Consider the following 20287-nt stretch of genomic DNA (forward strand, 5'->3'; position numbering starts at 1 on the left):
GGAGGAGAAAAGGAAAACTCTGGGTGGGGGCACCCTTATATCACAGATCAAGGTTTATGAAATTAATTAAGATTTAGCCTTCCTGCTGGCGTCCCTGCCTGGAGTGAGCCGGTCACGTTTGTGCACCACGTGTCCCGGCGGAATTCCTCTGACGTACATTTCGCTACGCTTGGTCACAGAGGTGTGGTTTACCATTTTTGCCGGGTTATTGGTGGCTTCATCTGAATGCAGGGAGTGCCCACAGCCCCACAACCTCCCGCTGCCCTCTGGAACCCTCCCACAGCCCCTTCTACATCTAACACCCACCGAATCCTACCTTCCCCCTGGCACCTGATATGTTCGGATTAAAGGAGGTGCCAGAGAATCGGTGTTCTACCTGTATCACATTTATGTAGAGGTATAACTACACGCTTCTAGTTGTCTACTTCTCCCAGGCCATGGGCCAGCAACCATTGGCTTGTGGGACAGCGTTAGAAGTAAGGGGTAGATACATGAAGCAGCACTAAAGGAGAAGTGATAAAGTACCAGGCACTTTATCACTTCTCCTCCCTTATCACTGCTTCATACATCTACCCCTGAGTCTCTCTATAATAAAAAATGTGTTATCTTTATTTGTTAGCTATTATTAATAATTAATTATCTCTATCTCATGGCCAGTGGTGTAACGGGAGCCAAATTATGTGCGATTTGTAATGTAATAAGAGTCCAAGGCAGTGGTGCCGAAGGGTCCTTGAATCCAGGGGGGCCCACACTGCAACCAATTTTTTTTAAATACTGGTACTTGTTTCCTAGCACGGCACCACCGATTTACATTGTATGGCACCGGGTGTGTAAAATCGGACGCATCGCATGCGACGCGATTATACCCGATTTTTAATTGTACAGCCACCCTTATGGCTGATGCCCCCCCAGACCCGATTTTTCATTGTATACCCACCCTGATGAGTAATTACTATGTCAAATGCCCCCCATTGTTAACGCCACGATCAACGACAACCCGAAGCGTGGCGAGCGCAGCGAGCCCGCGAGGGGCGCCGGTATGCGTCCTCTGACCTTTTCATACCCCCACTATCCACGTCGGCGTGGAGTTCATTTCATATAGTGTGGCGAGCGCAGCGAGCTACCGAGCCCGAAGCGTGGCGAGCACAACGAGCCCCGCGAGGGGGCGTGCATTACTTCACATGTATTCCGCGTCCGCTTGCCACACTTCGGGCTCGTATTCCTCATCTGCTCGCCTCGCTGCGCTCGCCGCACTATATAAAATCAACTCCACGCCGACGTGGATAGTGGGGGTATGAAAAGGTCAGAGGACGCCTACCACCGCCGCTCGCCACGCTTCGGGTTAGCGTTGATCCTGTCGTTAACAATGGGGGGGCATTTGACATACTAATTAACCATCATGGTGGGTATACAATTAAAAATCGGGTCTGGGGGGCCATATAATATTGTGCCATCAGGGTGGCTGTACAATGTAAAATGGGGTATAATCTCGTCGCATCGCATGCCATTATAATGGCATGCAATGCGACCGAATTTAAAATTGTATGGGAACGTCTTTAAAACCTAAAAATCGGGTCGGTCGGGTCACATCGCATACCTTCAGTTATGGTATGCGATGGGACCCGACGGGCGCCGTGCTAGGAAACAAGTGCCAAAATACTTACCTCTCCTAAGTACCATCCATGAAGGCAGCAAAGCTGCGGACAGAGCCATATAAATGGCCACCACACCCGCTTTCCCAGAGATCTGCGCAATACAGTGTGAGCCCTAGTGGTCAGGATCTATAGCGCTGCCAGGAGAGATGAGGGGGTCCGGACTGAAAGGCTGCACACAGGCCTCCTCCTCTAATAAAACATTCCTGCTTCAAGTTCATGAAAAGCCAGATGTTTCCTACTCAGAACGTATCGCGGGTAGAAGCAATCACCAATAGTTTGTGGCGGCAGACTTTACATGCGCACACCCAATTTATCTACCAATGGCGTACAGTCTGGATATACCGCGTCAGCTGTGCCACAGATGTTTAATATATGAAAGACATGTCGTTGATAATGCGCAATGTGTGTACAGAGACTATTAATTGATCCCCACCCTACGAACAGACATCGCTTATCGCTTGGATGTGAACAAAGAATGTTTGGAGTGTATGAATTCTATAATTTGTGCTCGATTGTTAGGAAAATCGTCAGGTTGGTCAATCGGCATTTACACACACACACACACACACACACACACACACAAAATGGGGGATGTTACCCGTGCAACAGCTTTTGTTAATAGCTGTAAGTTATAGCAACCACTGAGTATTTCCTTAACTTTGGACAATATGACAATGGTTGCTATGGGATACAGCAAGATTATATGCACCGTCATCCGTGAACCAGTTCTTATAGAGGTCTCCACTTTGAAGCAGTAACATTTAGCACGGAGATGGGTTGTTGGAGACGGAACCAGGAGGCATAACTCGATCAGGGACTTACGGCGGACATCATTTTGTAACCATGCCCCCAGCCCTCATGAGGATGCAGCCTATTTGTTCACTAGGACCTGGTGAAGCATCTGACAGCTTACCTATTGGCCCGATTCCGACATGGATCAGTCTCAGCTGTCGCATAATCCGACGTTTTATTCAGGCTGGCTGTTGGACCCCTCTGCCAGGCCCAAGGCACAGCCCACATACAAAACAGGGGCAACCCAAATAAGACCCATTGTTCCTTAGAGGATTGCTTTCTAGTGAACGGTATTCTGAATTCTCAGCAATATTGCTTCAGATGACAAAATGGCCCTGTGTATAATCAACAAGTCTGAGGGAAAACTACATGCGATATTTCAGAAACATTAATACTGTTTATTTCCGGCCTTTGCCAGACAGTGCAGCGACAGCGGCCCGTTCTTTTACGCCGAGTCAGTAGCGGAGCTTTACTCAAACATCCTATGTACTAAACATAAATGCTCAGCAGGTAAGTCCGCTGTTTAGGAGTCACTGTGTTCTAGGTCTGTAAATCCAGAAGACCTGTCGCAGGAGACAGAAGGAGATGCTACGTTAGGACTTCTGGGCCAAAAGAGTGGTGAGTCTGATCTTCCCATCCATCGAGGCGGTTAGGCAGGTTCCGCATTCCACCGCCGTGCTCCAATCAACCGTGACAACTGGGGCCCGGTGTCCGCCCAGAGACAGGCAATGTTCCAGTGTACCGCCATCGCTGCTCAGCTGCAGGGAAAGTCAAATAGAAACAAGAGTCAAAGTAGTCGGTTATTTACTTTGTACTATTAAATGACGTACGTTATCGCTTATGGACCCAACCTACCAACACCTTTAAATCAAGATCATCCAATCAAAAAAGCACTTTCAAAAGCTGCATAATGTATGGCCAGAAGGGGTGCTGTGAAGACGGAGGTCCATGCTTTCCTACTAAAGGTGGTCATACATCAGAAAGACATTGCACCCAATCATACAATCTCAATGGATTGTAAAACACAATCATACAATGCTGGCCCCGGGAGATTGGAGGATTGGCCCTCTGATCTGACGTGCTGCACGTCAGATCAATTGGGATGGGAGCAGATTGCATGTGCCTTTAAGCAAATGCAATCTGTCTTTAGATGGCTCATACAACCAGAGTCATGTGACCCTTCCCTCCCCGACTAGCAGAGAAGAGAGGTGCAGCTTCCGGGTGGCCTGTGGCAGTGAAGGTGGTGGGAGCCGCAGAAGTATCCAAGCGGCAGATGGGCGGGTGGCTGAAGAGAGAGGTGGACGTCTTTTTGCACAATTCGGTCACTACTCTGAAAACAGTTTTCAGAGGATTGCTGCATTTGGGCTATTTAATAATACAGCAGATGTGAGCAGATTGGTTGTTGCTGGCAACCTGTAAATTAATAAATAAACAGGATTTTTGGCACGCCTATCCTTTTGATCCTAGTAGCCCAGCACCCTATTTAAATGAAGGTTCAATTATACAATCATGCAGCAGATGGATTGTATGACAGATTGTGAGTATATTGTGTGTCCAAAAACCACCAAGGACTGCCGGGGAGTTGAATGGAAATTGGACACAATCATGATTGCAAGACCGGTCTTTCTGATGTATGGCCACCTTAACTTCGGGGCAGTGGGTAACAATTATCTGAGCCTGGGCTTGCTAGAGGGAACTGGGTCCGTGCCAGAGTATTTGGTCTCTAGCGCACAAGTGTCATCTTTAAAGGGGCAGAATAGATGGGCCAAGTGGTTCTCATCTGCTGTCAAAGTCTATATTTCTATCTTGCTGAATATCACAAGGCAGAGGGGGGACCCGCTTCCTGGATGAAGCAAGGTAAAATGTAGACACACCCCTTACTTAGGATACACCCCGTTGTAATATCAGGGAACAAAACTGCTTTCTGCGGCCCTGATGAAACCATGAACTAAATAACATTAAAAAGTACAGTTCGTCTTTAAAGCTTAACCCAAAAACATTTAAAAAACGTAAATGAAACACATGATCGATTAGAGACTTTGGTGCTAAAGGTTATGTGGTTTTCGTAGAATTGGACATAGATTTTTATACTTGTAATGTCATATTCAGCGCGATAACAGCTTCTCTTGGCTTGAATTCTCCAATACAAAAACGGGACAGAAACATGACAGTTTTTATATCCTTTTTTTCGTTTACCATCTGGTAATCTTTTGATATAACTTAAAGGTCATACTCTGACGGGCGGTCAATTACCTTATAGATGACTCCCCCGTTGTTGGAACACGTCAGCATGTAATTTCCTTCAGAGTCAAAGGCGAACAGCCGTCCGCGGGGGAACTGCACTTGTTTGTAGCCACTGTAGCCCGATAGCATGAAGGGCCCAGTGGCATCGGGCGGCAGAGAATACTCCGACACTTTCTGACCGCTCTTGTGAATGTCCCACTGAATAAACTGAGAATGAAACAAGGGAACAAGAGATATTATAACCTGCAAGGTCCTGAGAACTGCGCTTCATCCCGCAGATCAAGAGTCAGACAGTCACTGCTCACCTTCCCGTCCTCTCCGATGCTGTAGACGGCATTCTCGTCATAGCTGAAGTCCACAGAATAGACCTCTCCTATGTGGGCCTTCCAGCTCATGGCGCACTGGTGTTGCTGCATATCTGGGGACAGAGGGATTATTACTGTGTAATCAGGTATCAAACCATTCCTAGGCCCATCGGTGCACCCCATTGCAGTCCCAAAAGCACTCAGGATATGAAAATGGGTGGGAAAAGGGGTGTATGTTCTGGGCACATTGCTTCTGCTGCATATCTGGTGACAGAGGGCTTGTTACCATGTAATCATGCACCAATCCAAACTATTCCTAGGCCCATGGGTGCACCCCATTGCGGTCCCAAAGGATATGAGAATGGGTGGGAAGAATGAAAGTGAGGGTATGCTCTGGGAACACTGGTGCTGCTGCATACCTGGGGACATTAAGCTTGTTACCATGTAATCATGCACCAATCCAAACCATTCCTAGGCCCATGGGTGCACCCCATTGCGGTCCCAAAGGATATGAGAATGGGTGGGAAGAATGAAAGAGGGGGTATGCTCTGGGAACACTGGTGCTGCTGCATACCTGGGGACATTAAGCTTGTTACTATGTAATCATGCACCAATCCAAACCATTCCTAGGCCCATGGGTGCACCCCATGGCAGTGCCCACAGCACTCAGCATATGTTTGGATGAGAAGGGTCAGGAGCACAATGACCTCTTCTCTACCAGCAAAATTGGCCACACGGCATCACTAGATGTTTCTAAAGATTATTCTGAGCAAAGGTATCAAGCAAAATATTTACCAAACAGCCTGATGACCCCGTCAGCAGCCCCCGTCACCAGCAGGTTACCGTTGTGGTTGAAAGATGTGCAGTTTACAGCAATGGGCATAGGTTCAAGAGAGAACTGGAGCTGGTTGGGTAGAGAAACAGGGGATATGTATACTACCTTCAAAATAAAGTTCTAGATATTTATTATCTAGCGAACACCCACAGTGGGATTTCAAGTTGTCAAAAGTCACGGATCAGCTGACAATAAATAGAGAAAAATCCAACTTGCAGGACCTGCCTTATATAGTGTCACTTGTATTTGGCAACCAAAGCCCTTCATTATATATATGAACAGAAACATTTTATGATTCACCCTCACCTGTTGCTTCATCGTTTTCGTGTCCCAGAGTAATAATCTTCCCGGCACTTGGTTGCTTCCGTTCTCCCCTAAGCCGGGGATGGGCAGATCTACGTGGCTGGTGGAACACGGTGCAGCCGCTGAGCAGACAAAGGAGGTGCCGCTGGGGTTGCAAGCAAGAGATAAAATCCTAGGGGTAGAAAGATATCTATCAGGACGCACAGCAGAGTCGGACAAACATATCGGTGTATGCAGGGGTGGGGAGGTAGTGCGAGAGATGGGGAGAGGTAGAGGAGGATGGGTGAAAGCCACATTAATAACCACAGCTAAAGTCACAACAATATATCACTGATTTCACTTTCATTTACATGCAGAAGAGTGCACCTAATAGGAAGGCTCCGACACTCAGGAAATGTTTTACAAGCGCCAATATCTTGCTTTTAAACAGTACGGAAGGAAACTTGATTTATTCAGCGATACAAACTTATACTTTAACAATTCAAGTGTTAATCACTGATCCCAGGCTGTGGGGAAAACACATCAGGTGGCACAGAATGAGCTCATTACCTGCAGGCTGATAACAACCTGATGTATAAAGGTTTGAGAAGAATTACGCCTGAGGTAATGTGTGTGTACCGGTGTGATTATAAAATGCGATTTTGAGTGGACTTCTGCCACCTCCGATCACTGAGGTTATCATTGGACGGCACCACACCACAAGTAGAGACCTTATCTTCACATTTACCAAACACGTGTCACAGTCGGGAAGGAAAACTCGGTACAGCAAAGTGTAAGAGGATACAGGAAATACAGGACTCACCGAGGCATATCCTCCACTATGCCGATCTCACACAGGTTCTTCTTTGCTTCTGTATCATAAAGCCGGACAGTCCCAACCTCACTCCCCAGTAACAGCTGGACCAGCGATGGCAGAGAGATATAGAGAGAATTACAGGGTTATACCAAAGCCACATCCTAAATATCTGCACCCATCCCCCAGTCATTCTGTGGAAGGAAGCAATAGCCAAGATGCTAGTAACGCAACTGAGGTGCGAGGTTGTAAAGTGCCTTATGCCTCAGGCTGCAAAATTGATCAAGTTTACCAAACGTCAGCCTCCATGGTGTAGAGATACCAAGTCCACAACAAAAGTAGAGATTTCGGTGTAGTGCTCCCATGTTACCGTTTCCCTACCCCAACAAGTGCAACTTAGTACTTGTATTAAAAGAAGACGCTTGGTTTAGGTTTGTTTCGTTGGTACTGGTTTCCTAGCACGGCCATAACGATCTTGATCTGGGGCATCGCAGGTAAAAAAAATCGCGTCGGTCTCATCGCATGCGGGCCAAAAAAATCGCATGCGATGCGACCGACACGATGCCCGCGATTTCCCATAGGGAACAATGTAAAATGCCTCAATTTAACCAGATCAACATAGAGAACAATGTTAAATGGGCCAGAGACCCCAAAAAAAACCCTGACCAGTGAAATGGCCCCCCAAAAATAGTTAACGCCACCCCACGATCAACGTGAACCCGAAGCGTGGCGAGCGCAGCGAGTCCGCGCGGGGCGGCGGTACGCATCCTCCGACCTTTTCATATCCCCACTATCCACGTCGGCGTGGAGTTGAGAATAGTTAGTGTGGTGAGTGCAGCGAGCCACCGAGCCCGAAGCGTGGCGAGCGCAGCGAGCCCCGCGAGGGGACGCGGATACCTTCACCGGTAAACGCGTCCCTTCGCGGGCTTCACAGGTATCCGCGTCCGCTCGCCACACTATCTATTCTCAACTCCACGCCGACGTGGATAGTGGGGGTATGAAAAGGTCGGTTCACAGTCGGGCTCGCTGCGCTTCGGGTTGACGTTGATCGTAGGGTGGCGTTAACTATTTTTGGGGGGCCATTTCACTGGTCAGGGGGGTTTTTTGGGGTCTCTGGCCCATTTAACATTGTTCCCTATGTTGATTGTTCCCTATGTTGATTTGGTTAAATTGAGGCATTTTACATTGTTCCCTATGGGAAATCGTGGGCATCGCGTCGGTACCATCTTATGCTTTTTTTGGCCGCATACGATGCGACCGACGCGATTTTGACTTTTTCAATGCATTTAAATGGGAAATCGCGGGCATCGCGTCGGTCGCATCGTAGACCATTAAAAATTACCCGCGATGCCCGCAATTGTGGCCGTGCTAGGAAACAAGTACCGTTTCGTTCAGTTGTATCTCTTCCAACTGAAAACACAGTGACCGATTCTGCAATAGGATTTGTGGTCTTCACATCACTCAATAAACTTATTGAGATTTCATCATTTTATTAAAATACGATTAATAGTATAGCAATGGACACACTAATGCCCCATTCAGACGGCACTTAAAAACTGGTATTTTGCCAATTTTTAACCATTTTAAAACGGTAATCTATGCGGTCTGAATGGTGCAGAACCACTTTACCGTTTTAAAAAAGATGTTTTTGCTAAACGGTTAAAATGGAGGGTCCTACCCATTTCAGACCCGGTATTTTGCCATCAAAATCGGGTCTAAAACGGTATTTAGAACCCAGCCAATAGTGGTCCGCTCTGTGCATATCTAATGAGTGGACCACTATTGGCTTCCCCCCCAACTTGGGCTGCGCAGGAAGGGAAAGATCATGCTGGGGGGCAGGGGGTCCATGCAGTGTATGTTACATCAGTGGCGGGGTCCCTGCAGCGAATGGGAACTACTGACCCCGCCACTGATGTAACATACGCTGCAGGGACCCCCTGCCCCCAGCGCAATCACTTTGGTGAGCACCATGAATAAAAGCTAGGCTGCCTGGTCGGGGTTAGGGGCAGGGGCGGACTCACCTCCTTGTCCTGCTCCCCTCTGCACCGCTGTCCTCTCCCCCGCTCCCCCAGTTGGCGCATCCCTCCAGCCCCCTCTGAGTCGCAGTCGGTGCTGCTCCCGCTGTTCACGTCATGCCGGGCAGGGAGATGCGCCAAACCCGCTGAAGACCGCACTGGCTTTGACCCTGTATTTGGAAAGTTTCCAAAAACGGGGCTGCCAGTGCAAAATAAACGGCACTTAAACGGTAATATACCGTTTAAGAGATGCGATGTGAAAGGGGCTTTACCTAACAAACCCGTTTTTGGAGACGTGTTCAAATACAGGGTCAAAGCCAGTTATGCGGTCTGAAAGCAGCATAAGCCACTGGTTCACAAACTCGGTCCTCAATGCAGGCTTTAAAAATATCCCTACTTAAGCACAGGTGACAACACCTCAGTCATCTGTGCACAAGCAGGGATATATCCCCTGTCATTTTGCAGCGGATTGGTTGCTATAGGCAACTACTCCACCCCATCTCCCATGAAGGTTTGATGCATCCCACCACTTCCCTGTGTAGCTCCACTATTTGAATTTTGGACTGTGCTGCAGCCCCCACCGCTGGTAGTAATCATTTAAAAAGCAAAACTTAAGTTGGACAATGCCTGCAAGTCAGAGGCTATTTACCCCTATATATAACCCATATACAGTATTTACCATAACCACTGCCAACCAAGAAAATAAATTAGAGGCTAAAACATAATAAAACAATTTGATTGTTTTCGGTTTACAGTCTCCTGGAGAAACAGAAATTGTCCTAGAACACAAATTCCTGCTCATTTACAGCAAGCACCACTGTACATAGACATAACCGCACTCAACTAGGTCACACAGCTGGTGATATCGGACATCAACCTGTTTGGTTCTAGCATGGACACACTCTAGATCTGTAGGATCGATGCTCCCATGGTTGTCTTCCAACACAAGAGAACCTCTAGCAGTCGGCACAACCAAACCACATTCCGACTGGTGGAAGCTGCCGAGACAGAGTCTGCCTTTCTGGATAACACAGCGGACACTCACGTTCTCCGCTAGACCCAGGGTTTTGTCCGGTCGACAACCTAACTTTCTTTTCTGCCAAAAAAATAAATAAGACGGCACAATTTAACAAAAACTTGCCAGTCTGTCTCTCTTCGTCGCCCACTCAAGGGACAGGAGCGCGGACTTGGATATGGCTGAGGCCTTTGTCTGCATTATTCCATCAATGGACCACACTTTTATAACCCCGTCAACATCCAGGCTGGCCACTCGCCTACCCGAACAGTCCACTCTGGAAGAGAGAAAGAACAAAAAACTCAAAAACACAACAAGTCATCATAAACCCTTCCAGAGATAATAATGACTGAGAAAAGTTTTACATGAATAAATTACAAAGAAAACTGAAAAGTTTGAAACCGGAAAAACTTCACTTTAAGAAACTGACTCAAAATGAAATAAAATGGAGCTTCTGTGGCCTGTACTTCCTGATGGTGAACAGTCGCGTCATAGCAGCTTCACCAGCGTTGCATGTAACATGCGTACAGGTACATGCTGAAAACCGATCTACCTTGACAGACACCTTGTGATTGGTCCTAACACAGTCTTCGCTCAAATCTTTTTCCTAGCACCTCCGGAGGCCGGAGAAACAACTTAATAGTTCTGATGGAAGCCCATTACTCTAGATGGCCAGCAGGGGGCGTGCGGCACAAATTAATTCTATTAATGATTATATTTTATTTTTCACTTATTATTGGAGCATGCGTTAAAAGAAAGAAAAGGTGAAATTGATATTTTGATTGATAAGTTGGAATTCAAATGACGAATTCAAATGACAGACAAACGACCTCGGAATCTCGTCCCTGCCTGTCCGTCCCCACTGATGCGCTCAGGGGGATGCCCAGAGCCCCCGTAGATGCCCTGCCAACCCCCTGCAGTAATGTCGCTGGGCACGGCCTGCCCCCCTCATGCTGCCCCTGTACCCCATGGTGCTTGATCTTATAAATCACTATAAGAGAGGACTCCACGTGTGATATTATACTGAAAGCACCTGGAATCTGCAGTCAACGTTAACATTTACAGGACGTGACACAAAAATATTTATATGTGCCTAATAGTCCCTTCCTGGCATGCAAAGGACTGCGTGAATTGGCCGCTCCGAGCGTCCTATATAGAATGTAAAATTTGCATGGTAGAGGATAGATATAAAAGAATACCAGAAGAGTGTACAAATGCACGCTTGTAGTGCGTACCTGCAGTGCATGATAGAAGCTAGGTATAAGAGAATACCAGAAGTGTACAAATGCACACTTGTAGTGCGTACCTGCAGTGCATGATAGACGAGTGGTGCTCTCCGTATTCTTCCTGACTCAGAACTATAAACGGCTGCTCCGGTTTTTCCCCTCCGCCCGACCCGCTGTTCTTCATCAGCACTTCCACCTGCTCGTGTTGGGTTTCGGGGCGAGTCTCAGCCTCCGGTTCCGAGGTCTCCGGCTTCTTCTCTGTGCTTTGCTGTAAGAATAAAAAATAGTTCATGCGCCTGTAGTGCAAGAAGTCGTTCGCCTGTTTAATCCGATACGTTAACCACAACTATGCACCCACTTTACCCTCCCGGTGCAGCTTCCATTCCAGCGTGATCACTGGGGAGGACTAGTACCCAATAGAGATATGGGGGCTATTCAGAACATTTAAAAGAGAGACGTATTATGAAAACTGTGGCGGTGATGCCAGAATGGTATTGGTTGCTATGGACAACCGCACCTTTTGAACCCGCATGTCTAAGTATTGGCTCACCTGTGACTTAGAGAAAAGCTCTTTTCTCTCCTGCAGGCGGCGCTGTCTCTGCTGCCCCACACTGGCATCGCTGACGGAGGGGACACCGAGGACGCTCTGCGTGCTCTTTACCTCCTTAGTCGCACTCAGCACCTCTCTTGTTTTTTGTACCTAGAGAAAAGTAAATGTCAGCAATGTATAGCTAAAATACACCTATAATCTGACTGGTTGCTATGGGAAACTCCTCCGCCCCTCCTCTTTTAGAAGGTTTAATACATTTACACCAATGGGACAGACGGCCCATGGCCAATTCTAAACACTTTCAGAGTAATACCGGGGACATTGCCGAGGGAAACAGCAGCCATCTCTTACCTGACTGTTCCCCGGTTCTTTCTTGAGTGGAAGGCCGGCGGTGGCGGCGCTCTGGGTTGGGGAGGATACGGTGGCCTGTGGTGTCTTTGTAGCCACTTTTTTGCTTTGGGGCAGTAGAGAGGAGAGGAACCCGGTGGTCTTCTGGGATTGGACTGCTGAGCCGGGGTTTCTCTGATTGGACACCATGTTACTGCGGAGAGAAGTCGGTGAGAGGGGTAACTTTACAAAATTTTCCCCCTTACTTTAAATATTTCTGAGTCCATGAGGGGCCACTCACAGCTCGGAATCCCCCAGCCGGTCCATGTTGCAGACATAGTGAGGCAGCTTGTGGTGGACCACCGGGTCATCGTTTTCCTTCCTCAACCGGTGAGTCTCTGCCTGAAGAGCAAAGAGCTGGAGAACATGGAGGAGAGACAGGAGGACATGTATCAAACCTTGGATGTAACATCTGCCCCTAAGCCTGATCACAGATCTCAAGACTTCTGCAAACTTGCCGTCTCTCAATCCCCACCCAGGAATGAGAGTCCCCGCCTAAGATAAATGCTTCTCTAGGTGGACTTCCTAAAGCCACCAACGTTACAATGCTGAACACTGCTAGATTACAGTTAAGGGAAATTGAGGCCATCCCTAAGACAATTTGCACCGGGTGAATGCGACTTCCATTAACAGACTGGCCAACTGCCCAACTCATATACTACAAGCAAGGAATATGCTTTGCAGCAGCAGGATTCTATGGCAGCCCCCCGACTAAGGTGCTAAAATCTCTACAGCTTTCCATTCGGCACCAACCTTCTGTCTGAGGGACTCATTCTCTTCTTGAGTGCGAAAAACCCTCTGGCACTCAGCATCAAAATTGAGGATAGTTGGGACAGGTGCAGAAGGTTAAGGAATCAAAATAATAGAGTAAAAAAAAAAAAAAAAAACACAACATATTGGGAGGAATACATAACGCATCACACTCCACTATAATCACATGTAATGCGGGATGCATCAATTCAATTCTCAAAAAGTGACATTTTAGGAGTTTTCTCCAATAACCGCATATGCACCGTGCTCTATAACGCGATAAATTAGACCGTGTGGGTACTGTCATCTTTAGATGGAAATACCCAATAGGAGGCAACAGGTTTCTATTCGCACTTCCCTCTGTGAGAGATCCAATCGGGTCCTTCTGTGAGGTGTGGCATAGCTCACAGACCATGTCTAGGTCAACCGAAAAAGGGCCGCTCTTGTCATGAGATCTGTCCAGTCTTCATGCACTAAAAAAAATGCAAAGCGCCATGCATCCTGCCGATGTCCTTTGCGATGAGAGGACTTCCAGGTTTGTGACATCAGAGTGCTCAAAATGACAGAACATAAAAACAGAAATAGAACAGGCTGAGGTAAGAATGGAACCGGAAAATACTACAAGAACCCCGTTCCCCAAAAACACAGTAACTACAACACTTTGTAAACGCTACTGACAGCAAGAATAAAAAAAAAAAAAAAAAAAACACTCCAGCCCGCTAGTTTGTTTTAGTGAGGAAACGGCAATACATTGATTAATACAAGTAAATTGCAGAATAGAATTGTGCCTGATTTCCGTTACTTATAATAATTTAGGACCAGCAAACCCCTGCCGAAACCAGGAGTGACAACGTTATACACTATATATCACTTCAGCAGCACCTAATGGGTTAAAGCCAGTATAGCCCCAGTGCATGACCCTGCCACCATACTCTTCCCACATGTGACCTTCCCCTTCCCCTGAATCCCGCCACGAAGGATATGCATGCACTGGAAGAGGACGCTGAGGAAGTTGTGCAGAGATACAGTGAAGGTGTCCGCCCACTGGCGGGAGAAATATGTGGAGAAGGTCGGGTTGGCGTCCGGGGCGGGCAGGAAAGGAAGCGCAAACCACTCCTTCCATTCAGCCTGGTTCTGCAGTTCCGGGGCTTGCTTCTGGAAGAAGTCATGCGCCTTGTCCGTCCGGCTGCTCTGCAAGGCAAAGGCAACGCTACAGACGTTATTTGGAAATAGACCGGCAAATCCACATCCACAAGGACTATTGCCATCATTGGTGCTATGTACTTTGTGGATTAACTGGGTTTCTTTTCTGGGTGAGAAAGGTAAGGGAGCGGTACAGCAAACGGTCCTGAATAGGCCCGAATGTGTCTCTTTAAATTATTTGTGTCAGTTATAAACTCACACTTGTTACAGAACACAGCTGGTAGCACAGATTCTGGAAGAATACCTACTTGTATGGTGCAGACTAAGTAATATCGGAATAGGCTGGTCTTCAGCTTCCGGACTGTGGGGCGATACACATCTTCCAGCCTGCTGAAGAGACGCCGCTCCAGATAGCCCCAGTAATCCAGAAGCCCGCTAAGGTCATAGCTCTGGATAAGCTGCAGCAACTGCTCAACGATCCTGTCCACCTGAGTACGGAAATAGACAATGGCTGCAATAACCAGGTCAATAACAAAGACACAGATTACATTGCTGCTCTTTATCGCCAAGAATAAGAGTGAAACGCGTCAGGCTGGGTTCTATCGTTCCACTTACTTCCCCATCAATTAGATTGTAACTGAATACCACTAATAACTGCACTATATATACACAGCCTTGATAGTCACATAGCTAATTGATTAGGCATGGAATCTGACAGATAATTATGTCCGTTACAGACATCTGTACGCAATATTTATTATGTATGCTATGCTCACCATGCATCGGAACTACTGTTAAACAAAATACACAATTCATACACGACAGGCCTACCTGTGCTAAAGAAAAGCAGCATTATGTTTTCGTGCGTCTTGCTTTATACAGCTGCACTGTCAATTCTCAGTACGCTCAGAAATGTAAATAAACTGACGCGTTTCACTGCAATTTTATTTACATTTCCTACAATGCGCCAAACAAAAGGAGAAAACCTGGACTGGAATAAAATAGGCAGATGAAGGATATGAACCCAGATAACAATCATTATCTTTGGACGCACTTACACGAAACCCTTTGTCTTTATCCGTTTTAATATCAGCTTCAAAGTATTTCAATGTGTTGGTGAATCCTCTGAAAGTAAGATACTCTCTCACCAGGTCATCGGTGCGTTCCACAGCGGACGTCATCTGGATGTGTGTGCCTAGGCATTATAACAATAAAACATTGTACCGATAGGAAAAATATATTTCACCATAGGTTTATACAGCATTAATTCAAAGACTAAAGGCCCCCATACACTGGACAAGTCGGACCAGTTTGCCCTTGAAAGACCCCCGGCAGCTCCCACGGGAGGCTGCTTACGATTTGGCACTTGATGCGCCATATTATACATGCAATAATCGCATGCGATTTATTGCATGCATATCCCTGGGGAGCTGGCGGGGGACGGGCAGCGGGGTCCCTGCCGCGCGGGGTGGGCAGCAGGGTCCCTGCGGCAGATGGGAACTAAGTGAGTAATGCTATTTGCCGGGTGGCAGCGCGGGAAGCGCTGCTGAATTTGAAAACATTGGGCGGACACTGATTGGCTGATGTTCAGCCAATCAGCGTCCGCCCAGTGATTTCAAATTCAGCAGCGCTTCCCATGCTGCCACCCTGCAAATAGCGCTACTCACTAAGTTCCCAACCTGCCGCAGGAATCCACTGACCAGTTCCACAGGGTCCCCGCTGCCCGCCCCATGCGGCAGGGACCCCGCTGCCTGTCCTACTCACTCAGTTCCCATCTGCTGGACCCGCTGACCAGTGCCACAGGAACCCAGCTGCCCGCCCCCACCTCCCAACCAGCTGGCCGGACCCCGCCACCCGCTGCACTCGTAGGAGGTCCCAGGAAGGTTTGTCGGACAGCCAGCAGGTCCAATGCGCACAGGACCGCGCATCGGACCTGAGGGGACATCAAACCGAGCCGATTTATCGCAATCGGCCCAGTGTATGGGCACCTTAAGACCAACAGGACACTAACAGTCATCCTTTGCATTACCCATACACAACAGATATAAAATTAGAAAATATGACTCAAGATGTAGAATTTGCACCATTCCTGTAAAATGAAAGAAACACTAAAGGGCATATAGAATCCGTACCCAACATGCTCCACAATATGCCGGTATGGCACCACAATCCCAGTTTGCAAAATGTTAATTTGTGTCATCTGAAAGAATTCATCAGGGAGATACTGCAAAGTCAGGTGAAACGCGTGAGCACTGCGTAACCTGGCTAAGAGAACAGCAACATTTTAAGGTTGGCTGCCAGCTTGAAAAATAATAAGGTACTATTGTATTGGAATTGATCATTTTCTATTTCATTCTATTCAATTAGAAGCGATGAAAAAACGCTAATTGTGGTGCGGTTCCTCCACTTGCCACAACGCGAGGACGCAGCAGCGCTAAATGCATGCATTGGGTCTGCGAGGTCCAGCAGCCACGGCACCCGGCGATATGCAGCCTGACAGGAGGACGTGTCTGTTACAGGTGTCTGTGAGAGATGCCACACAGACACCAGTCAGAAACATGGAGTCCTGACCCCATGCTAAGATGGTCGCCACCCACTTTGGGGTCAGGACCCACATGGGGTACATTTACTAAGATGGGAATTCCTTTGAAGATAGCAACCAGATTCTATCATCTTCCAGAATATGCTATAATAAGAAGCTGAATCGGATTGGTTGCTGTGGGCAACGTCCCTTCTTTAATAGAACTTCCCTCGTGTGTGTACACACACACACACACACACACACACACACACACACACACACAGACAGAGAGTGTACAACAGGAACCACACTGCTCTTATCTTTATGATCAACATACAGTAAACCAAGTTCCCAGTTTCACTTTGAATCCACCAACATGTATGATAATGTAAACACACACACACATACAGTGACACATACATACACACACACACATAGTGAGTGACACACAGTCACAGCAGGGACGGACACACAAACAATCACAGTGACACATACACACTGCAGTGCTGCAGAGTCCCCGGGATACGTACGGAGCAGCAGCGGCGGCGGCGGCTGTGTGACGGGTGTCGGTCCCCCTGGCCCCGGCGGCCGCGCACAGTGACAGAACGGCGGCGGCGGCAGCAGCAGCAGCGGTCACATGACAGGAGAGAAGGAGGAGGCGCGCGGCCGGGTCACGAGGGGATAGGAGAGTCCCCAACACTCACTCGCACAGCACAGGCCAGGATGAGGATAATACAGCCCTCTCACATCCGCCATGCTGGTCTGAGAGCGAGGCTGCTGCTGTTCCGCTTATCACTCACACTGTGTATAGCTATAAGTCATGTGCTGCTATCTAGCTACAGGACAGGTCATACAGCTATAGGTCATGTGTCATGTGACTACAGGACTAGGTCATACAGCCATAGGTCATGTAACTACAGGTCATACAGCTATAGTTCATGTAACTACAGGTCATACAGCTATAGTTCATGTGTCATGTAACTACAGGTCATACAGCTATAGGTCATGTGACTACAGGTCATACAGAGCTATAGGTCATGTAACTACAGGTCATACAGCTATAGTTCATGTGTCATGTAACATACCCTCCAACATGACCCATCCCATAATTAGGTACAAAATGCTCTGTTCCTGGACTTCCCTGCCAGTGACAGTTACAGATGTGAGCCTACAGCACAGTCCAATATTCAAAGAGGGGGGTTCACATCAACTCTCAGTGATGTTTGGGATGGCAGCTGGTGTGGCTCCCCTTTTATGAATATTGGACTGTGCTGCAGGCTCACATCTGTAACTGTCACTGGCAGGGAAGTCCAGGAACAGAGCATTTTGTACCTAATGGAATGGGTCATGTTGGAGGGTATGATGTAACTACAGGTCATACAGCTATAGGTCATGTGACTACAGGTCATACAGCTATAGTTCATGTGTCATGTAACTACAGGTCATACAGCTATAGGTCATGTGTCATGTAACTACAGGTCATACAGCTATAGGTCATGTGTCATATGACTACAGGTCATGCAGCTATAGGTCATGTGTCATGTAACTACAGGTCATGCAGCTATAGGTCATGTATCATGTAACTACAGGTCATACAGCTATAGGTCATGTATCATGTAACTACAGGTCATACAGCTATAGGTCATGTGTCATGTAACTACAGGTCATACAGCTATAGGTCATGTGTCATGTAACTACAGGTCATACAGCTATGTGTCATGTAACTACAGGTCATGCAGCTATAGGTCATGTGTCATGTAACTACAGGTCATGCAGCTATAGGTCATGTAACTACAGGTCATACAGCTATAGGTCATGTGTCATGTAACTACAGGTCATACAGAGGGGACGCGGAATACATGTGAATTTATCCGCGTCCCCTCGCGGGGCTAGCTGCGCTCGCCACGCTTCGGGCTCGGTGGCTCGCTGCGCTCGACAAACTATATAAATCAACTCCACGCCGACGTGGATTGTGGGGGTATGAAAAGGTCGGGATGGTGGGGGTGTTTCAAGAACACATTCACACCTGCAAAATCATACACCTGAGACAGTAATGACGACATGTGTTAACTGTTTTTTTAAGTAAAAGATTAAGAAGATTAATGAAGAGAAAATTATTCCATAACAATATAATTAATTTTAAGAACAATAAAAGACACAAAAAATGAAGAAAATCTAGAAAGAAGTCATTATTAAGGAACTGTAGTGCCATCATCACCACCACGTGAACAGGAAGCAGCTGCTGACGTGGATGCTGTTGACTCTGGCTCTGCGGCGTCGACTTTGTCTACTTGGGGGAGCAGGTTCAGCTGGAAGCGGTCCTCTGCACCTACACTCTTCCTCCAGATAAACTCCTGGAGATACGAGTCCAGGTGATGATGCGCGGTCCCCCTTTGGCGCTTATTGCGCCACTTGCAAGCACCCCACAACCGTTCTATGTTCTGGGTGTGAACCCCGGTGTCGGGATCCACAAAGTGGTACCTATGGTTGACCCTGGCGTGGTGGTACCCAGCCTGCTCCAACTGCTGCGTGTCATACGCCATCCAGCAGTCGCTGTAGATGGTGGTACCCGGTTCCACGTGGGCCTCAATGGCAGCCATTAGCGTGCTGGCATCACGCCTCTCCACTGTCTCCCTCAAGATGCCCCCAAAGACCCACTGCTGGGGCAGCATGCGACCAACGTGGCTCTTTCGCTGGATGTAGAGGTTCTTGTCCATCTCTACAATGGTCACATCTGCTCCCTCACACTAAGCCTCATGGGGTGACCATTGGGGCGGGTCTGGGTGTGTGGCAGGAATTGGTGGCCCTGCAGGAATGCCACCGCCTCCTCCTCCGTCTGGGGCAGAGAGAAAAGTCAGGTTCGCCATCATATACGGCCATTTCTCACACAATCCTACTACTGACTGCCTACGCTAACTGCGTACCACTCTGACTGACTACGTTACAATCCTACAGCTGACTGAGTAAGCTAACAGCACACCACTCAGTACGCTAACAGCGTACCGCTCAATCTGTTTCTGACTGGGACGCAAGTTCTGACTACGGTCTACTAGATGCTGTTTCTCACTACGCTAAAACTAGCCGTTATTTCGCCGATTTACACAGGGACGCTTACGCTAACTACGTACTGCCTACGCGGTACTTGGGTACTTGTTTACGGACGCTGATAACATAGTTGACACAAGTAAGGCAGTCTGGCAAGCTGCCAGGATTCAAACTGGCGGTACGCTGTAAAGCTTAGTAAAGTTGTGCTGCTTTCAGACCGCAAAACTGGCTTTGACCAGGTATTTTAAAACGTTTCTAAAAACGGGTCTGGCAGCTAAAACCCCTTTTACACCGCATGTCTTTAAACAGTATTTCGGTGCATTTTTTGTCTCTTCACAACACTGAACCCATAGAAAACAGTGGATGAAAAAAAACGGGTCTGAAATGGGTAGGACCCTGGTTTAGAAATACCAGTTCAATAAAACCGGTAAATTCACTCTGCACCTTTCAGACTGCACCAATTACCGTTTTAAAACGGTAAAAAAAATGGCAAAATAACGGGTAAAAAGTGCGGTCTGAAAGGGGTATAAGGCAGTCTGGCAGGCTGCCAAGTTTCAAATACAGAGTGTGCGCATGCTGGCGCCGTGAAACTACACAAGTACCGAATGCTGTGACTCCTGGGTAGAATGTAAGTGTAGAATGCTGTGACTCTGGGGTAGAATAGATGTGTAGAATGCCATACCTCCAAACAATGGGGTGACATTTGAC

General features: G+C 47.6%; 1 protein-coding gene across 2 annotated transcripts; it reads right to left on the reverse strand.

The window, feature by feature from the left end:
• Positions 1-2824: 2824 nt before the first annotated feature.
• WDR91 (WD repeat domain 91) lies at positions 2825-17218 on the reverse strand. Of its 2 annotated transcripts, none has more exons than XM_083181145.1 (16): positions 17065-17218; positions 15072-15208; positions 14322-14501; positions 13854-14061; positions 12874-12956; positions 12362-12477; positions 12085-12274; positions 11734-11883; positions 11264-11451; positions 10084-10234; positions 6937-7031; positions 6138-6306; positions 5792-5900; positions 4997-5109; positions 4701-4898; positions 2825-3205 (listed from the first exon to the last, which is right to left on the reverse strand). In XM_083181145.1, the coding sequence occupies exons 2-16, from the start codon at positions 15192-15194 to the stop codon at positions 3041-3043; spliced, it is 2238 nt and encodes a 745-aa protein (XP_083037271.1). In that variant the 5' UTR covers positions 15195-15208; positions 17065-17218; the 3' UTR covers positions 2825-3040. The 2 variants fall into 2 exon arrangements, with proteins under 2 accessions (XP_083037271.1, XP_083037272.1); XM_083181146.1 differs by having other exon boundaries at positions 17030-17182.
• Between the last annotated feature and the right edge of the window lie 3069 nt (positions 17219-20287).

This window comes from Crinia signifera, chromosome 4, assembly GCF_055691185.1.
Source record: "Crinia signifera chromosome 4, ASM5569118v1, whole genome shotgun sequence".
In the NCBI taxonomy this organism is placed as follows: Eukaryota; Metazoa; Chordata; class Amphibia; order Anura; family Myobatrachidae; genus Crinia; species Crinia signifera.